The sequence below is a fragment of the Amblyraja radiata genome, chromosome 19 (genome assembly GCF_010909765.2).
Source record: "Amblyraja radiata isolate CabotCenter1 chromosome 19, sAmbRad1.1.pri, whole genome shotgun sequence".
Classification (NCBI taxonomy): Eukaryota; Metazoa; Chordata; class Chondrichthyes; order Rajiformes; family Rajidae; genus Amblyraja; species Amblyraja radiata.
In genome coordinates, this window is record NC_045974.1 from 25299409 (window position 1) to 25313775 (window position 14367).

Sequence of the window (14367 nt, forward strand, 5' to 3'; positions counted from 1 at the left end):
TTACAGTTTTATTGTGTGTTCTTTATTATTGTACTGCTGCTGACAACCCAAATTTCCACCAACCCTGGTTGTGTGGCAATAAATTATATCTAATCTAATCTAATAAATTCCAGATATTCCTTGCTGGGGGTGATTGGCTCCCGGGGGGGGGGGGGGCTGTCTCTGGGGTGAATGCCGCCCTAGGGATCTGAAGGTAAAGAAAGCTGGGAGAGAGGAGGGGTAGGACAGAGCCTGGCAGGTAATAGATGGACAAAAAAATGCTGGCGTAACTCAGTGGGTCAGGCAGCACCTCTGGCGAAAAGGAATAGTTAATGTTTCGGGTCGGAACCCTTCTTCGCTAGGTAATAGATGGATACATGTGAGGGGGCTGGGTTGATAGACAATAGCTGAATAGGCCAGAGATGAAAAGACAGGTGTGAGACAAAAAGATTGAAGAGATCTGGATTGTGAAGCTAGAGGAAGTGGGGAGAAAGGGGGAGGAATTGTCTTATGGAGAAAGATTACACAGGGATGCAATGAACTGACTGGTCTGTACTCTCAAATCAAGAAAGAAAAGCGATTTTATTGAAACATACAATTTGTTTTGCATGCCTTGGAGTGAAGATTTCATATCTGACTTCATGTCGAGAACCAGGAATCAGAGTTTCTAAATAAAAGCTCAGCCATTCAGGATTGCCATTTCTTCACCAGAGCAGCAATACATTTTTGGCATTCTCGGGTCAAGGGCTATGGAGGTGCAATAGCTGAATATATTCAAGACATTGATAGCTTATTGGATATTTGGAAAATCAAGGGTTATGGGTGGCAGAATGTGGTGCAGAGCAAAACCAGCAGTCATGATTTCATTGAATGGCAAAGGGCCCACAAGTACTGGCGCTGCTTCAACTTCTTGTGTCTGATTCACCCGAGGTGCTTCTGGTTTGCGATTTCCATGTCGGATGCCTTTGGGATTGCATCATTCTCGTTTTGGAACATAGCAGGGATGATTAGACTTGTTGCCTGGAGAGCAACTCTTGTTTGAAGCTCCCAAGGCATGTACATCTTCACAGTGTGGCATTAGATTGCATTCAAGTTCCATGTATAGTAGTTTTTAACCTTGCATCTCCTAGCAAAGCTTGAATCTTCAGCAGCCCTTCTCTGGATCAACCTCCAACTCACAATCCCTCTTAATTTATCCATGGTTATTATTACTTCTGACTTTATAATTGTTTGAAATCCTTATGGATTTATATAAAATCCACTTAATCCTTACCCTCATTTACATACACTGCACAAACTTAATCCTTATTCTATTTCCTTGTTTTCTCATTTATAAACTTAGAATAGTATGACACAGGAACAGGCCCTTCGGCCCAAAACATCAGTGCCGAACCTGATGCTAAATTAATTTCTGCTACCATGTGATATATATCACTCCATTCCTTGCATATCCATGTGCCTATCTGAATTCCTCAAGTACCACAATATTATCAGTGTGTGTTCCAGGCACCCATCACTCTGTGTAAAAAAACATACCCCACACATCACCGTTAAACTTTACCCCTCTAACCCTAAAGCTATTCCCTCTTGTCTTTTGATATTTCTACTCCGGGAAAAAGATTATCAGTCTACCCTATCTTTGCCTCTCATAATTTTATATACTTCTATTCTATCAGGTCTCCCCTCAACCTGATATTCTAGAGAAAATATTCCAAGTTTGTCCAGCTTTTCCTTATAGCTGTTACACTCTTCTAATCCAGGCCTCTAATATTGATATTTTTTGTTATCCCCCTGGCCTTTTTACAATAATATTTTCAGCTCCCATTATCTTTAATTGTCCTTCTCTGTATGTTCACTCCAATTATTAGAGCTAAGCCTTCCTATTTCAATAGCTTTATTGATTTTGCTGCTTCACATTCCACATTGTGAAATGAAGATAATTAATTATTTACTTCTCCACTTCATTTAACTCAACCCTCACTACTCTGCACTTTAGGTTCTTTACCTGCTCTTCAGAAATCACTCCAGTGAACTGAATCTTTCATTTTGCAATACACAACCTTGTGTCCAATCTATGTCAAGTTGGCCCACCACTCACATTTAATGAAAGTATTTCAGAGATAACATTCATTGAGGATTTTGTTAAAAGGCAGAAGCAAGAAATCCAAAAAAGCAGAAAATGTTGGAAACGAGTTCAGGCAGCACCTGTGGAAAGAGAAACAGTTAAAGTTTCAAAAACTAACAGGAGGGGTTCTAGGGATATATAAATAGAAAGAGGGTGGCTGAGGTGAACGTGGAGCCTATAGAGAATGAGGCTAGTGAATTAATAATAGTAAAGAAAGTGAGAGCAGAAACACAAGAGGCTGCAGATGCTGGAATTGTGAGCAGAAAACATAATTTATATTAATGGCCTGGAGGAAGCAAGGTTTCCAAATTTGCCGATGATACAAAAATAAGGCATTTTGTGATAAGGATATTGAGATACTGCAACAGGATATAGATCAGCGTACGTGGACAAAAGACTAGCAAAATGGAGTTTAATCTGGGGAAGTGCAAGGTCACTTCGGGTCAAGACCCTTCTTCAGACTGAAGAAGGGTCTCGACCCGAAACATCACCCATTCCTTCTCTCCAGAGACGCTGCCTATGACGCTGAGTTACTCCAGCATTTTGTGTCTACCTTTGATTTAAACTAGCATCTGCAGTTCTTTTTTACACAGTTCCAATGATGTGGTAGCTTTAGATCATACTTACATCTTTCATTGCTAACGTACAATGCATGGCTCACTGACTGTCGAGCAAGTCATGGTTTTAAACACTAAGTGACAGGAACAGCTTTCTGCAATCAACTCTATTATTAAACTACAGTGCCCTCCATAATGTTTGGGACAAAGATTATTTGCCTCTGTACTCCACAATTTGAGATTTGTAGTAGAAAATGTAGTAGACTGTGTTTATACATAGTCCCCCCATTTCAGGGCACCATAATGTTTGGCACACATGGCTTCACAGGTGTTTGTAATTGCTCAGGTGTGTTTGCCTCCTTAATGCAGGTATAAGAGAGCTCTCAGCACCCCGTCTTTCCATCACCTTTGGAAACCTTTATTGATGTTTATCAGCATGAGGACTAAACTTGTGCCAATGAAAGTCAAAGAAGCCATTATGAGACTGAGAAACAAGAATAAAACTGTTAGAGACATCAGCCAAACGTTAGGGTTACCAAAATCAATTGTTTGGAACATCATTAAGAAGAAAGAGAGCACTGGTGAGCTTATTAAACGCAAAGGGACTGGCAGGCCAAGGAAGACCTCCACAGCTGATGACAGAAGAAGTCTCTCTATAATAAAGAAAAATCTCCAAACATCTGTCCAACAGATCAGAAACACTCTTCAGGAGTGGATTTGTCAATGACCCCACTGTCCGCAGAAGACTTCATGAATAGAAATACAGAGGCTACACTGCAAGATGCAAACCACTGGCTAGCCGCAAAAATAGGTGGCCAGGCTAGTTTGCAAAAAGTACTTAAAAGAGAAACCACAGTTCTGGAAAAAGGTCTTGTGGACAGATGAGACTAAGATTAACTTATATCAGAGTGAATGTATGGGCAAAGTATGGAGGAGAGAAGGAACTGGCCAAAATCCAAAGCATACCACCTCATCTGTGAAACACGGTGGTGGGGGTGTTATGGCCTGGGCATGTATGGTTGCTGAAGGTACTGGCTCACTGATCTTCATTGATGATACAACTGCTGAGGGTCATAGCATAATTAATTCTGAAGTGTATAAACACATCCTATCTGCACAAGTTCAAACATATGCCTCAAAACTCAATGGCCGGCAGTTCATTCTACAGCAAGACAATGATCCCAAACATACTGCTAAAGCAACAAAGGAGTTTTTCAAAGCTAAAAAATGGTCAATTCTTGAGTAGCCAAGTCAATCACCCGATCTGAACCGGGTTGAGCCTTTTATATGCTGAAGAGAAAACTGACCCCCAAAACAAGCATGAGTTAAAGATGGTTGCAATACAGGCCTGCCAGAGCATCACCAGAGAAGACACTGGTGATGTCCATGAATCGCCGACTTCAAGCAGTCATTGCATGCAAAAGATATGCAACAAAATACTAAACGTGTCTACTTTCATTTACATGACATTGCTGTGTCCCAAATATTATGGTGCCCTAAATGGGAGGACTATGTACAAACACTGTTGAAATTTCTACATGGTGAAATCAAAATGTGTTAAAATGGCCTTTATTAAAATCTGACAACGTGCACTTTAACCACATGTGATTTTTTTCTATTACAAATCTCAAATTGTTGAGTAGAGGCAAATAAATAATGATGGGTTTTTGTCCCAAACATTACGGAGGGCACTGTAGCTAGTGCCGCATAGATTTTGCAGAAACAACTTGAGTTCTTGACTACAGATCAAAAAAAACTAATTTCACTTTGTGTTAATTACAACAGCACTGCAGATGTGGCCGATGGGAGATAAAGGAGCTGAAGACAATATGGTGACACCACAAGGTATTAAATGGAAGAAGCCACTTTTTCCATGACTGGAGTTGTCAGATGAATCATCCACTGAACAGAAGATCCTACAGGTCCTTTTAGAAAATGATATTGTAGATATCTGCACTATTAAATATAAATAAGCACTGTAAATGCAAACAAAGATTGTACAATTTACCCAAGGAATGCTATTTGGATCTAATTAGTTAACAGTAATCAAGTTGAACAGCACATTTAATTGTACAAATGTTTCTTTTATATTACTTCAGACAAAAATAGATTTAAAACTACAGTATGTACAAAAGCACCTTTAAAAGAAAATGGTAGTATATTGTGTAAATGTCTATGGAAAAAATGTGATAGGCTAACAAGGTAAGCATTGCAGTTGGAATCAAGTTATTTACAGCTCCAAGCTTGTGTCAGTTTGGAAGATTAAACTTAGAAAGTAGGGATCTAAAACACTCCCTCCAAATATTAGTTTTATTTCAGGGCACAAAGACAGTTTGTAATGTACAGCTGTAATTGGAATAAACTGTATTCCAACGGGCAAATCACAATGCGAGCACAACAGTGTCAAGTACCAAATATTTTCCAATAAACACGTCTTAAAAAAAATTGTCAGATTAAAAATAATTTACATAATATTAATACTGACATGGAAGGTGGAGAATAACAAACAGAAACTATGTAAAGAACTCATTATTGAGCACTGCAGTGTGCTGATGCACCGAATCTCTTCAAACTATCACAGGAAAAGGTCACACTCTGTAACAGAAGTGGACAATTTATTTTACACACAAGTACATAATTTCCCTTTACTTTGGAAAGGCTGGTCACACATGACATGGAATGTTATGGTACTCACTTGCATATAGGTCTGAGCACATATTTAGTACCTTTAAAAAGTGCACCAAATGCCAGCCTCTTTCTCAAATATATGACGTTGAATATATATCTTATTTAATTACATCAGCAACATTTTTAAACACAAACTGTACACATACCCTCCCTCAAACACTTTTCATATCACTGCGCCAGATTTAGGTTGGTTAACTAAAAACAAAACCCCTGGCCAGCTTAACTAAAAAATGGTGGGGCAACTACACAACTTATTTCTTCTATGCATTTCTAATAAACCCAATGGTCAGTAAGATTTGCATCCAAACAAGGCCCCTGATTGTTATTCAGTCCAGTCTGCACATGAAGATCTTTACATTCAATTATGCTCCAGACCGTTACCCATTGTGCTCTGGTAAGTAAACTGTCCAAGCCAACATTTAATAGTCCTGTAGATGCGGCAATTTCATATTTGTCAAGAATCTCCGTTTTGTACTTTAGCTACAGGTGGCTGCAGAAAATCTTTAAACGGAACTAATGCCTCTTTCAAAGCCGAGCAAACTTCAGAGGAAGTGCAGGTAATACATTCAACTAATGTTGGATATAGGGCAATCACTTGCGACCACGTGTTGGTGTCAACTGTAATGACAAAACACAACAAAGTAAAACTTTGCACAAATAATAAAATTCATAAAAAATTAAAAAATGTAGGTTCTCCTTCAGAGAAAATGCTTAGCACATGTCCTCGTCATAAACAATATACCGTTTAATCAAAGAGACAAGAGGCAGACGTCACGGCCATGCAACCCATCTAGGAACTGTCACGTTAAGATTTTCATAAAACGATACTGTATAAAAATAACCTCCTGGACTCACTATGTCCACGCTGACCATCAGGGACTTATTTCTACTAATTCTATTTACCAGCATTTGGTCCTTGGCCTGCTATGCCACATGCTTCATTTGTTTGTCTGTGCACTATGCAATGTGGTAACAGTAGCCCCACCCCCTCAGGCACTGTGTTCCAACTACACCAGTGAAGCTCACCTCCCTGTACGTGTTGAGAAGTCCACTTAACATGTGACTGGTTAGAACTGGCTCAGGAACAGTGCATGTTTATTTGTAAACAAGATACCCTAACATTTAAAAAAATCTTCTGCTCATTTCTCTTGTGAAAGATCTATCAAGGGTGGAAAATACCAGCCTTGTAGAAGTTAATTTCAAATCCCACCTTGGTTAATTTGTGAACCTGAGACATGGACTATTAGCAGCAGGCACCGCAAAGCACTGGAGATGCCACCAATGCTACATTTGTAATATTCTGCAAATCCATGGGCATCCATTCTCTCCCAAACATAGTGACCCTATGCACACTTATTTGGCTCCAATGGGCTGACCCAGGGCTTCACATCCCAAATCCAGATTCCCAAAACACACACTGCCCCGAGCTCCATCACAATAGGAAGTTACCAGGTGATCATTCCAAGGACGTTGTCAAACTCTCCTTGCAAAACTCACATCCCCATCAACCTACGGGAATCCCTCGCCCATAACTGCTGAAATGGAGAGATAAATATTCTTCAAATCCTGCTGTTTAGGAGCATGTAAAGCCCAGCATAAATGGTGGCTCTCCTCACACACTACCCACACGGCAGCTCCACCTATGCAGAATCTGCAGCTCCCATAACGGCCCTTCAGAACTGAAGTGGAAACAAGGAGAGGAGGATGCTACACAGCGGCAATATACTGAGTAATCACACACATTGATTAGTACGGGTGTTAGGGGTTATGGGGAGAAGGCAGGAGAATGGGATTAAGAGGGGGAGATAGATCAACCATGATTGAATGGTGGAGCAGAATTGATGGGCCGAATGGCCTAATTCTGCTCTTATCACATGACCTTATGAGGAAACAGCTGGATCCTATCACAACTCCACAAAGATCCCTTAAGAAGTGTAGCTTTGGAAGGGTGACTGATACAAGAGTGGAGCCATCACCTGTGTCGTGCTTGCAATGAAACTCCCCAGTTATACCTGAACAATTGTCCTTCAAGACATTTGCTTCACTAGATTATTTCATGGAATTTACTTCTGGTTGATTAATCCATGGATCATTATTACATTAAAACAGAACATTTCATATAATATGTACTTGTTCATTTTTCACCTTGACTCATTTCATGTTTTTAGAGAATCTGATTATATGTAGGAATCCAAATGAACAGTATATTTTTTATACTGTCAGAAAGTTGACATTTTTCAACCACCTTAGCTGCACAGAATGCCAGATTGCATCGCAGCATGTTAAAACCACACAAGGTTGAGTTATTGTTAACATTAATTTAATAAATTCAAACCTGCGTGCAAGAAAAAAAATAACAAGTCAAGCAAAACAAATGTAATCTTTCAGATGTTACATAGACTTTGACTTCCCTCAAAATGCAACTTGGTGCTGAAGAGGCTCTACTAGAAAGGTTGGTAAAGGCTGATTCAATATTAACTTTCAAGGAAATGGGATACAACCTTGAAAAAGGAACTTGTTTCAAAGACAAAGATGACGAGCAGGATTGGGATTCACTGGATAGTTCAGAATCCAGTAAATTGGATTGAATGGTCTCTTCCAATTCTATTTGACTTTAGGCACTTAAATCTGAATTTAATGAGCATATGATCTTAATAACTTTTATCTGAATGTTTAGTATGTAATAATTGGCCAGAACCTACTGGGAAATGCTGGGCTGTTCCATGCCAAATCGTCATCATTCTGTGTCCCGAGGCTAATCTCCATCAGCATCGATAAATTTGGAAATCCTATGTATATGTGGATATTTTTTGTCTGAGCCTCATTGATGATTCCCTTCTGTGTTCCGATGTAGACTCCGCTTTGAATGCATGGAGCAGCCCATTGAACCCATCAGATACACATTGGACCCATGACTGGTCAGATCTGGGTCATTAACAGCGCACCTTTATTTGAATGGAAAGCAAGATGCCCAAGCACTTGTAAACTCTTCTGCTCATTTCTCTTGAGAAAGATCTCCCAGGGGTGGAAAATACTTGCCTTGCAGAAGTCACTTTCATATCCCACCTTGGTTAATATGTGAACTGAATTCAATACACCAGCTACGTCATCACAGCCAGCAGCCTGCAAAATCCCTGCTGATTCACAAATAGTCTTCTGGGAGGGAAACCAGACACCTCAGCCACAACTCAGAATACAAAGCACGGCAGTCTTAATGCCCGCCAAAATAAACTCAGAACAGAGATTGGCAATAAATCTAGTATTACACTGTATTACACTGTCTGTAATTCTGAGAAAATAATTTAAACAATTACCATTTTCAGGCTTTGTTTTCTTAAGTGAATCCATAAGTGTACTGATTGCTTTCAAAACAAAAACTATTTCTGTCACTCGTTGCCTGTATTTAGAAGAAAAGACCAGAAGTTAGATACTCATTAAAGTACACATGAATTATTTAAATAAATACACTACAAATTTCCATGGCATAAAATTAATGCTTTTCTGATTATTGAACACTGGCCACACGATGGCAGCATTTCTTCATTTTTCTACTATAAAATACTTCAGTTAAGGTCTTCTGTTACGCAGACAGCAATTCAACTCAAACCATGGAAATATTATCTGTACGTATTTTAAAAAATCCCGAGTAGCTATAACCCAAGTGACAAACCCAAGGACTGGACTGGTGGAACAGCTCGGGATCCTGCCCTTCATTTTCTATATTGCAGGCAACCTCTTTGTTACAGCAGTTTAGGAATCAGAAATTTAATCTTAAGAAATTCACAAAATTTACATTTATAGAAATCACCACCAAAAAAAATCTGCCTGCACATGATCCATATCCCTCCATATCTATGTGCCTATCAAAAAGCCTCTTAAATGTCACGATTATATTAACAGTAGTGGATACAAATTCTATCAACCGTTAACATGTATGTCTTTAAATTTTACCAAGAACATTGATACATTGCAATAACGCATTGAAATACTATTCTCCTTTCAACAGAGTTGAACAAGTGTACAGAATCATGAGAGAAATAGATTGGGTAGACGGACAGAATCTTTTGCTCAGAGTAGGGGAATCGAGAACTAGAGGACGAAGGTTTAGAGGGGGGGGGGGGAGGGAAAGATTTAATAAAACCTAAGGGGTAACTTTTTCACACAAAGGGTGGTGGGTGTATGGAACGAGCTGCCGGAGGAACTAGTTGAGGCAGGTACTATCGCAACGTTTAAGAAACATTTAGACAGGTACATGGATAGGACAGGTTTAGAGGGATATGGGCCAAATGCAGGCAGGTGGGACTAGTGTGGATGGGACATGTTGGTCAGTGTGGGCGAGTTGGGCCGCAGGGCTTGTTCCCATGATGTATAACTCTATAGAAATAGTGCTTCATGAGATTCAAGTAATATTAGCAATGTCATTCTAACCTTGGTAGAGGACATCTTCCACTCAACCTCTCATCTTCAATGTACCGATGCAACACATCTTGCGACCTCTTTAAGAGGACAGCCAAAGCCATGCGAGAAATATAACCCTCCTGAGGAGTTGTCACCTTATTGCTGAAGGAAAACTGAAGCAGTGTTTCAAAGCAGACTTTAGAAAACTCTTCTCTCATTCGAATGTCAATTTCTGCCTCTGGAGAAGAGAGAAAGCAGTTACTCCCATCAGTATGTTTTCACGTTCATCAGATCCGTCTCAAAGTCACTGATCACACACAAAACTTCTATTTATTGTATGCAAATTATTTCTACCATAACATGTCGAGAACCACACCAGGTTTTCTCCGGGTGATCTAATTTCCTCCCACACTCCAAAGACGTACAGGTTTGTAGGTTAATTGTCCCTAGTGTGTAGGAAAGTGCTGGTGTACAGGGTGATCGCTGGTCAGCTTGGACTCAGTGGGCCAAAGAGTCTGGTTCTGCACTCTCTCTAAACTAAACAAGTCTTCAATTTCTTAAGATACTCAAGTCCTTATTTTACATGAGATCATTTACACGACCTGTAATTTACTGTTGTGGGTATTTTCTACAAGTTTTCTTCCAGTTTCTCATTTATTTCTGCCTGACTCATGAATATCACTATCATTGTGACCTACCTGTGAATGATGTTGACTGAGAATGGATCGAACCTTTGTTTAGCATTGTCATTATCTGGCCAACAAATTCCTTTGGAATGAAGTTTGCATATGGCAAGATATCTGTGCTGATAAGCTGTACAGCCTAAAATGAATTACAAAAACAATATAAATATTATGTATTGAATAAACAGTGGTAATTCCACAGAAATGTTTTGTTCAATTTAGGACCGAGGCTGCTGGGAGTGAAGAGGGAACCGGGGTCAGGCCAACTGCACCCTCGAGATTGGCCTCGAGAGGCACCCCCATGGAACAAAGGTGGATGGTCGAGGAGAGGGACATTGGTTCGTAGTGGACTTGCACGTCCGAGGGAAGGTGATGGTTGGTGGCCAACAGCAGCCTGGGGCTTGCCTGAATTGGGCACTGCTCATAACAACTGGAGCGTGGACTGGACTTGGAAAATGGAGCCAAAACATGGCGCCTCTTGCATGCTGGCTCAGTGGACTATTTCTCTACAATTGCTAATTGGGGATGGTATGGTGATACTCCACTGAACTGTTCATAAGAAAATAATTTTGCTGTGTGTTTGCACTTCGTACATGTGACAATAAAGCACCATTGAACCAATGTAAGCACATGTATTCAAATCTACACACGTTTTAATATATTCAAAATTTACTGACATATATAAAACTAAACTCTCACCTCAACGTCTATATTCTCGTTCTTCTCAAATTCTTGAATAGAGAGATTATCCGGGGGTGAGCTATGAAATAAAATGAGTATGACTATTAGTGACAGTGTAATGATCATTTACATGATCACAGCACATAGAAACAGTACAACACGGGAACAGGTCTTTAAGCCCACAATGTCTGTGCTGAACACGATGCAAGATGAACCCTTATCTGCATTCACATAATCCCAATCCCTCAATACCCATATACCCATCCAAGTCTCTTCAATGCCCCTATCATATTTGCCCCAACCACTAACCCTGGCAACATGTTCTAGGCACTCACCACCCTTTAAAAAAACTTGCCATGCACATTTTTAAACTTTGCCTCTCTCACCTTAAAAGATATGCCCTCTAGTATTTAATATTTCCATCCTGGGAAAATGACTCCGACTGCCCATCCCATCCAACCCAATTTGACAACTTTCTATTAAACGAAGACAGAATCTTCAGCAAAATGCAATCTGCTGGAGTAACTCAGCAGGTCAGAAAACGTATGTGGAGGGAATGTACAGATGACATTTCAGATCGGGACTCTTCTTCAGTCTGAAGAGTCCCAACCTGAAACATGCCTGTTGATTCTGCCTGACTGCATCCTATTTATGAATTGACCTTCAGTGCAAATTGAATAACTGAATTTAGAAATATTTGGGTGGACAGACAGTGAATTATGGAAGTTTGTATCATGTGGAAACTAATGCAGAATAACTATTTACATACAATATAAATTTAGTATTTTGCTATTATGTAATCTGGAAGACTGAAAACTATCTACAATTAATTTATTGATCATGTCAATCAATCATGGACTTATAGTTTTGACGAAGGCAAGTGCTGTAAATGTTTGCAATCAGCAAGGTCTTAGAAAAGTAAATGAAAAGGAAAATGTATCTTTATGTTAGACACAAAATGCTGGAGTAACAACTCAGTGGGTCAGGCAACATCTCTGGAGAAAATGTATGGGTGACTTTTCAGTTTGGGACCCTTCTTCAGACTGTAGAGTGGTCCCGACCTGAAACATCACACATCCTTTTTCTCCGAAGATGCTGCCTGACCTGCTGAGTTACTCTAGCATTTTGTGTCTATCTTCGGTATATACCAGCATCTGCAGTTCATTTCTACACATATATCTTTATGGTATTGGCTGACTATCAAAGAGGACCAGAAGAAAGCTTTTAAAAAAAATAAAAAGTACATCATAAAGACCCTTACTTCCAATTAGGAAAGTTGACAAAAGATCTAATCAATATTTCACCCAGGAGGGAACAGTTTATATAGACTAGGACTCCCGGAGAGGAGCACTGATGCATCAGTTCATAACAGGGCCTTGGTAGGACTCAAAATAAGCTGTTAGGCACGTGACCTAACAAACGAGCCAGGTTATGTAACAGCCCAAGATCCAGCGTGTTGTAAAGGCATAATCCAATCAGAGAATCACTGTTCAATATATTTTACCATACCATGTTTAGAATAATCTAAAGGATATGAAATGCATAATGATTTTGAAACTGAATAGAAGTTCATATAATTTTAGTCTATGCACCTTTTTGTAAACAAGAAGTCTTCAAATGTATTTGATAATTCCGGCCACATGGTGTCAAATTTTCTTGAGGAAGCATGCTGCCTAGCAACTGGAAGTCCAATAGAGAGCACTTTAAGAAGAGCGGAAACAGCCATTTTCCATGTGGTTTCCGATGGGCAGGCATACTTCAGGCTGAGAGGTATCCTCAACGTCTGATGAAAGAAATATAGTCATAGTCAGTCATACAGCATGGAATCGGGCCCTTTGGCCCAACTCATCCATGCCAACAAAATGTCTGCACAAGCTAATCCCATTTCCCCACACCCAGCCCATACCCCACTAAACTGTGCTATCCTGTGCAAGTGTTATTTAAATGTTGATATTGCAGCTGCCTCATTTTTATTTCATTCGGCAGCTCATTTTATGTACCCACCACGATCCGTGAGAAAAAGGTAATAATGATAAACTATTTTAATTTATTTCAACAAAATTTACCTTGATGATTTTCTGAAGGGCTTTTTCATTTACCACAGCTTTGTGACATGCTGTCTTCTGATATAAATCCACAACAACTTCTAACGACTTTTCAGCAAATGGTACATAATTCAAAGCTACCCATTCGGCCTGCATGAACACAGAGTTTACGACACTTAAAACACTAAAACTGGGGTAAATACTGATGATCCTGAAAAAGGCACTGTATGGTGAAGAGAACAGATTAATTTTGCTGGTTCACATGCAGAAAAATCACTGAAGAAACGGGGAGATAAAGAACTGAGTTTAAAGTTGCAGTATCGCTGTTCTTTAGACGTTCATACCTAGAAATTTCCTTTAGTTTGTGCCAAAATTCAAGCTCAATTCCAATGTGTTCCTGTGCTTATATATATTTTTTGTTTAGTTTAGAGATACAGCGTGGAAACAGGCCCTTCAGCATACAGAATCCCCAACGGCCAACATTCACCTAGTACACTAGTTCTATTCTACACACTAGGGACAATTTATCGAAGTCAATTAGCCGACAATCTTGCACGTCTTTGTAATGTGGGAGGAAACCGGAGCACTTGGAGAAAGCTCATGTGGTCACAGGGAGAACATACAAACTCCATATAGACCGCACCCGGTCAGAATCGAACCCGGGTCTCTGGCGCTGTAAGGCAGCAGCTAGCTCTACTGCTGTGTCACAAATTTATTAAAACTAAAAGACTAAATTACTTGACTACAATGAATCATTATAATTAATATTTCTATTTCCCATCATGCTAGTAGCTGAAGCATCACATAACGAATGAACATTAGGGTTGCTGTCCAAATTGTCTGAAGTTCAAGACCCAAACTCATTGACATAAGCATTCATAGAATATAGAACAGTACAGCGCAGGGGTGGACAATAAGGCCCTCAATGTTTGTGCCAAACATGATGCCAAATTTAACTGATCTCATCTGCCTGAACATGATCCATATCCCTCTATTCCCTGCACTTCCATGTAACCATTTAAGAGCCTCTTGAACACCACTATCATATCTTCCTCCATCACCTGGCAGTGTGTTCCAAGCCCCCGCTATTGCATAAAAAACATGCCCCACACATCTCCATTAAACTTTCCCCCTCTCAACCTCTAGTACTGGATATTTCCACCCGGTGGAAAGGTTCTGACTGTCTATCCATCATCTCCTGACGGTCATTG

The 14367-nt window shown here is 39.8% G+C and overlaps 1 protein-coding gene across 5 annotated transcripts in view; it reads right to left on the reverse strand.

Annotated features, from left to right (window-relative positions):
* Positions 1–4952: 4952 nt before the first annotated feature.
* Positions 4953–14367, reverse strand: part of mon2 (MON2 homolog, regulator of endosome-to-Golgi trafficking) — a 110254-nt gene continuing 100839 nt past the window's right edge. For 4 of the 5 annotated variants that reach the window (XM_033038102.1, XM_033038101.1, XM_033038103.1 and 1 more), the window contains 7 exons: positions 13178–13306; positions 12704–12894; positions 11130–11190; positions 10446–10569; positions 9778–9985; positions 8664–8746; positions 4953–5967 (listed from right to left, as the gene is read on the reverse strand). In XM_033038102.1, coding sequence (XP_032893993.1) covers positions 5804–5967; positions 8664–8746; positions 9778–9985; positions 10446–10569; positions 11130–11190; positions 12704–12894; positions 13178–13306 — 960 coding nt within the window. In that variant the 3' untranslated portion in view covers positions 4953–5803. The remainder of the gene's footprint in view (positions 5968–8663; positions 8747–9777; positions 9986–10445; positions 10570–11129; positions 11191–12703; positions 12895–13177; positions 13307–14367) is intronic. The other variant, XM_033038105.1, reaches the window with a different exon arrangement.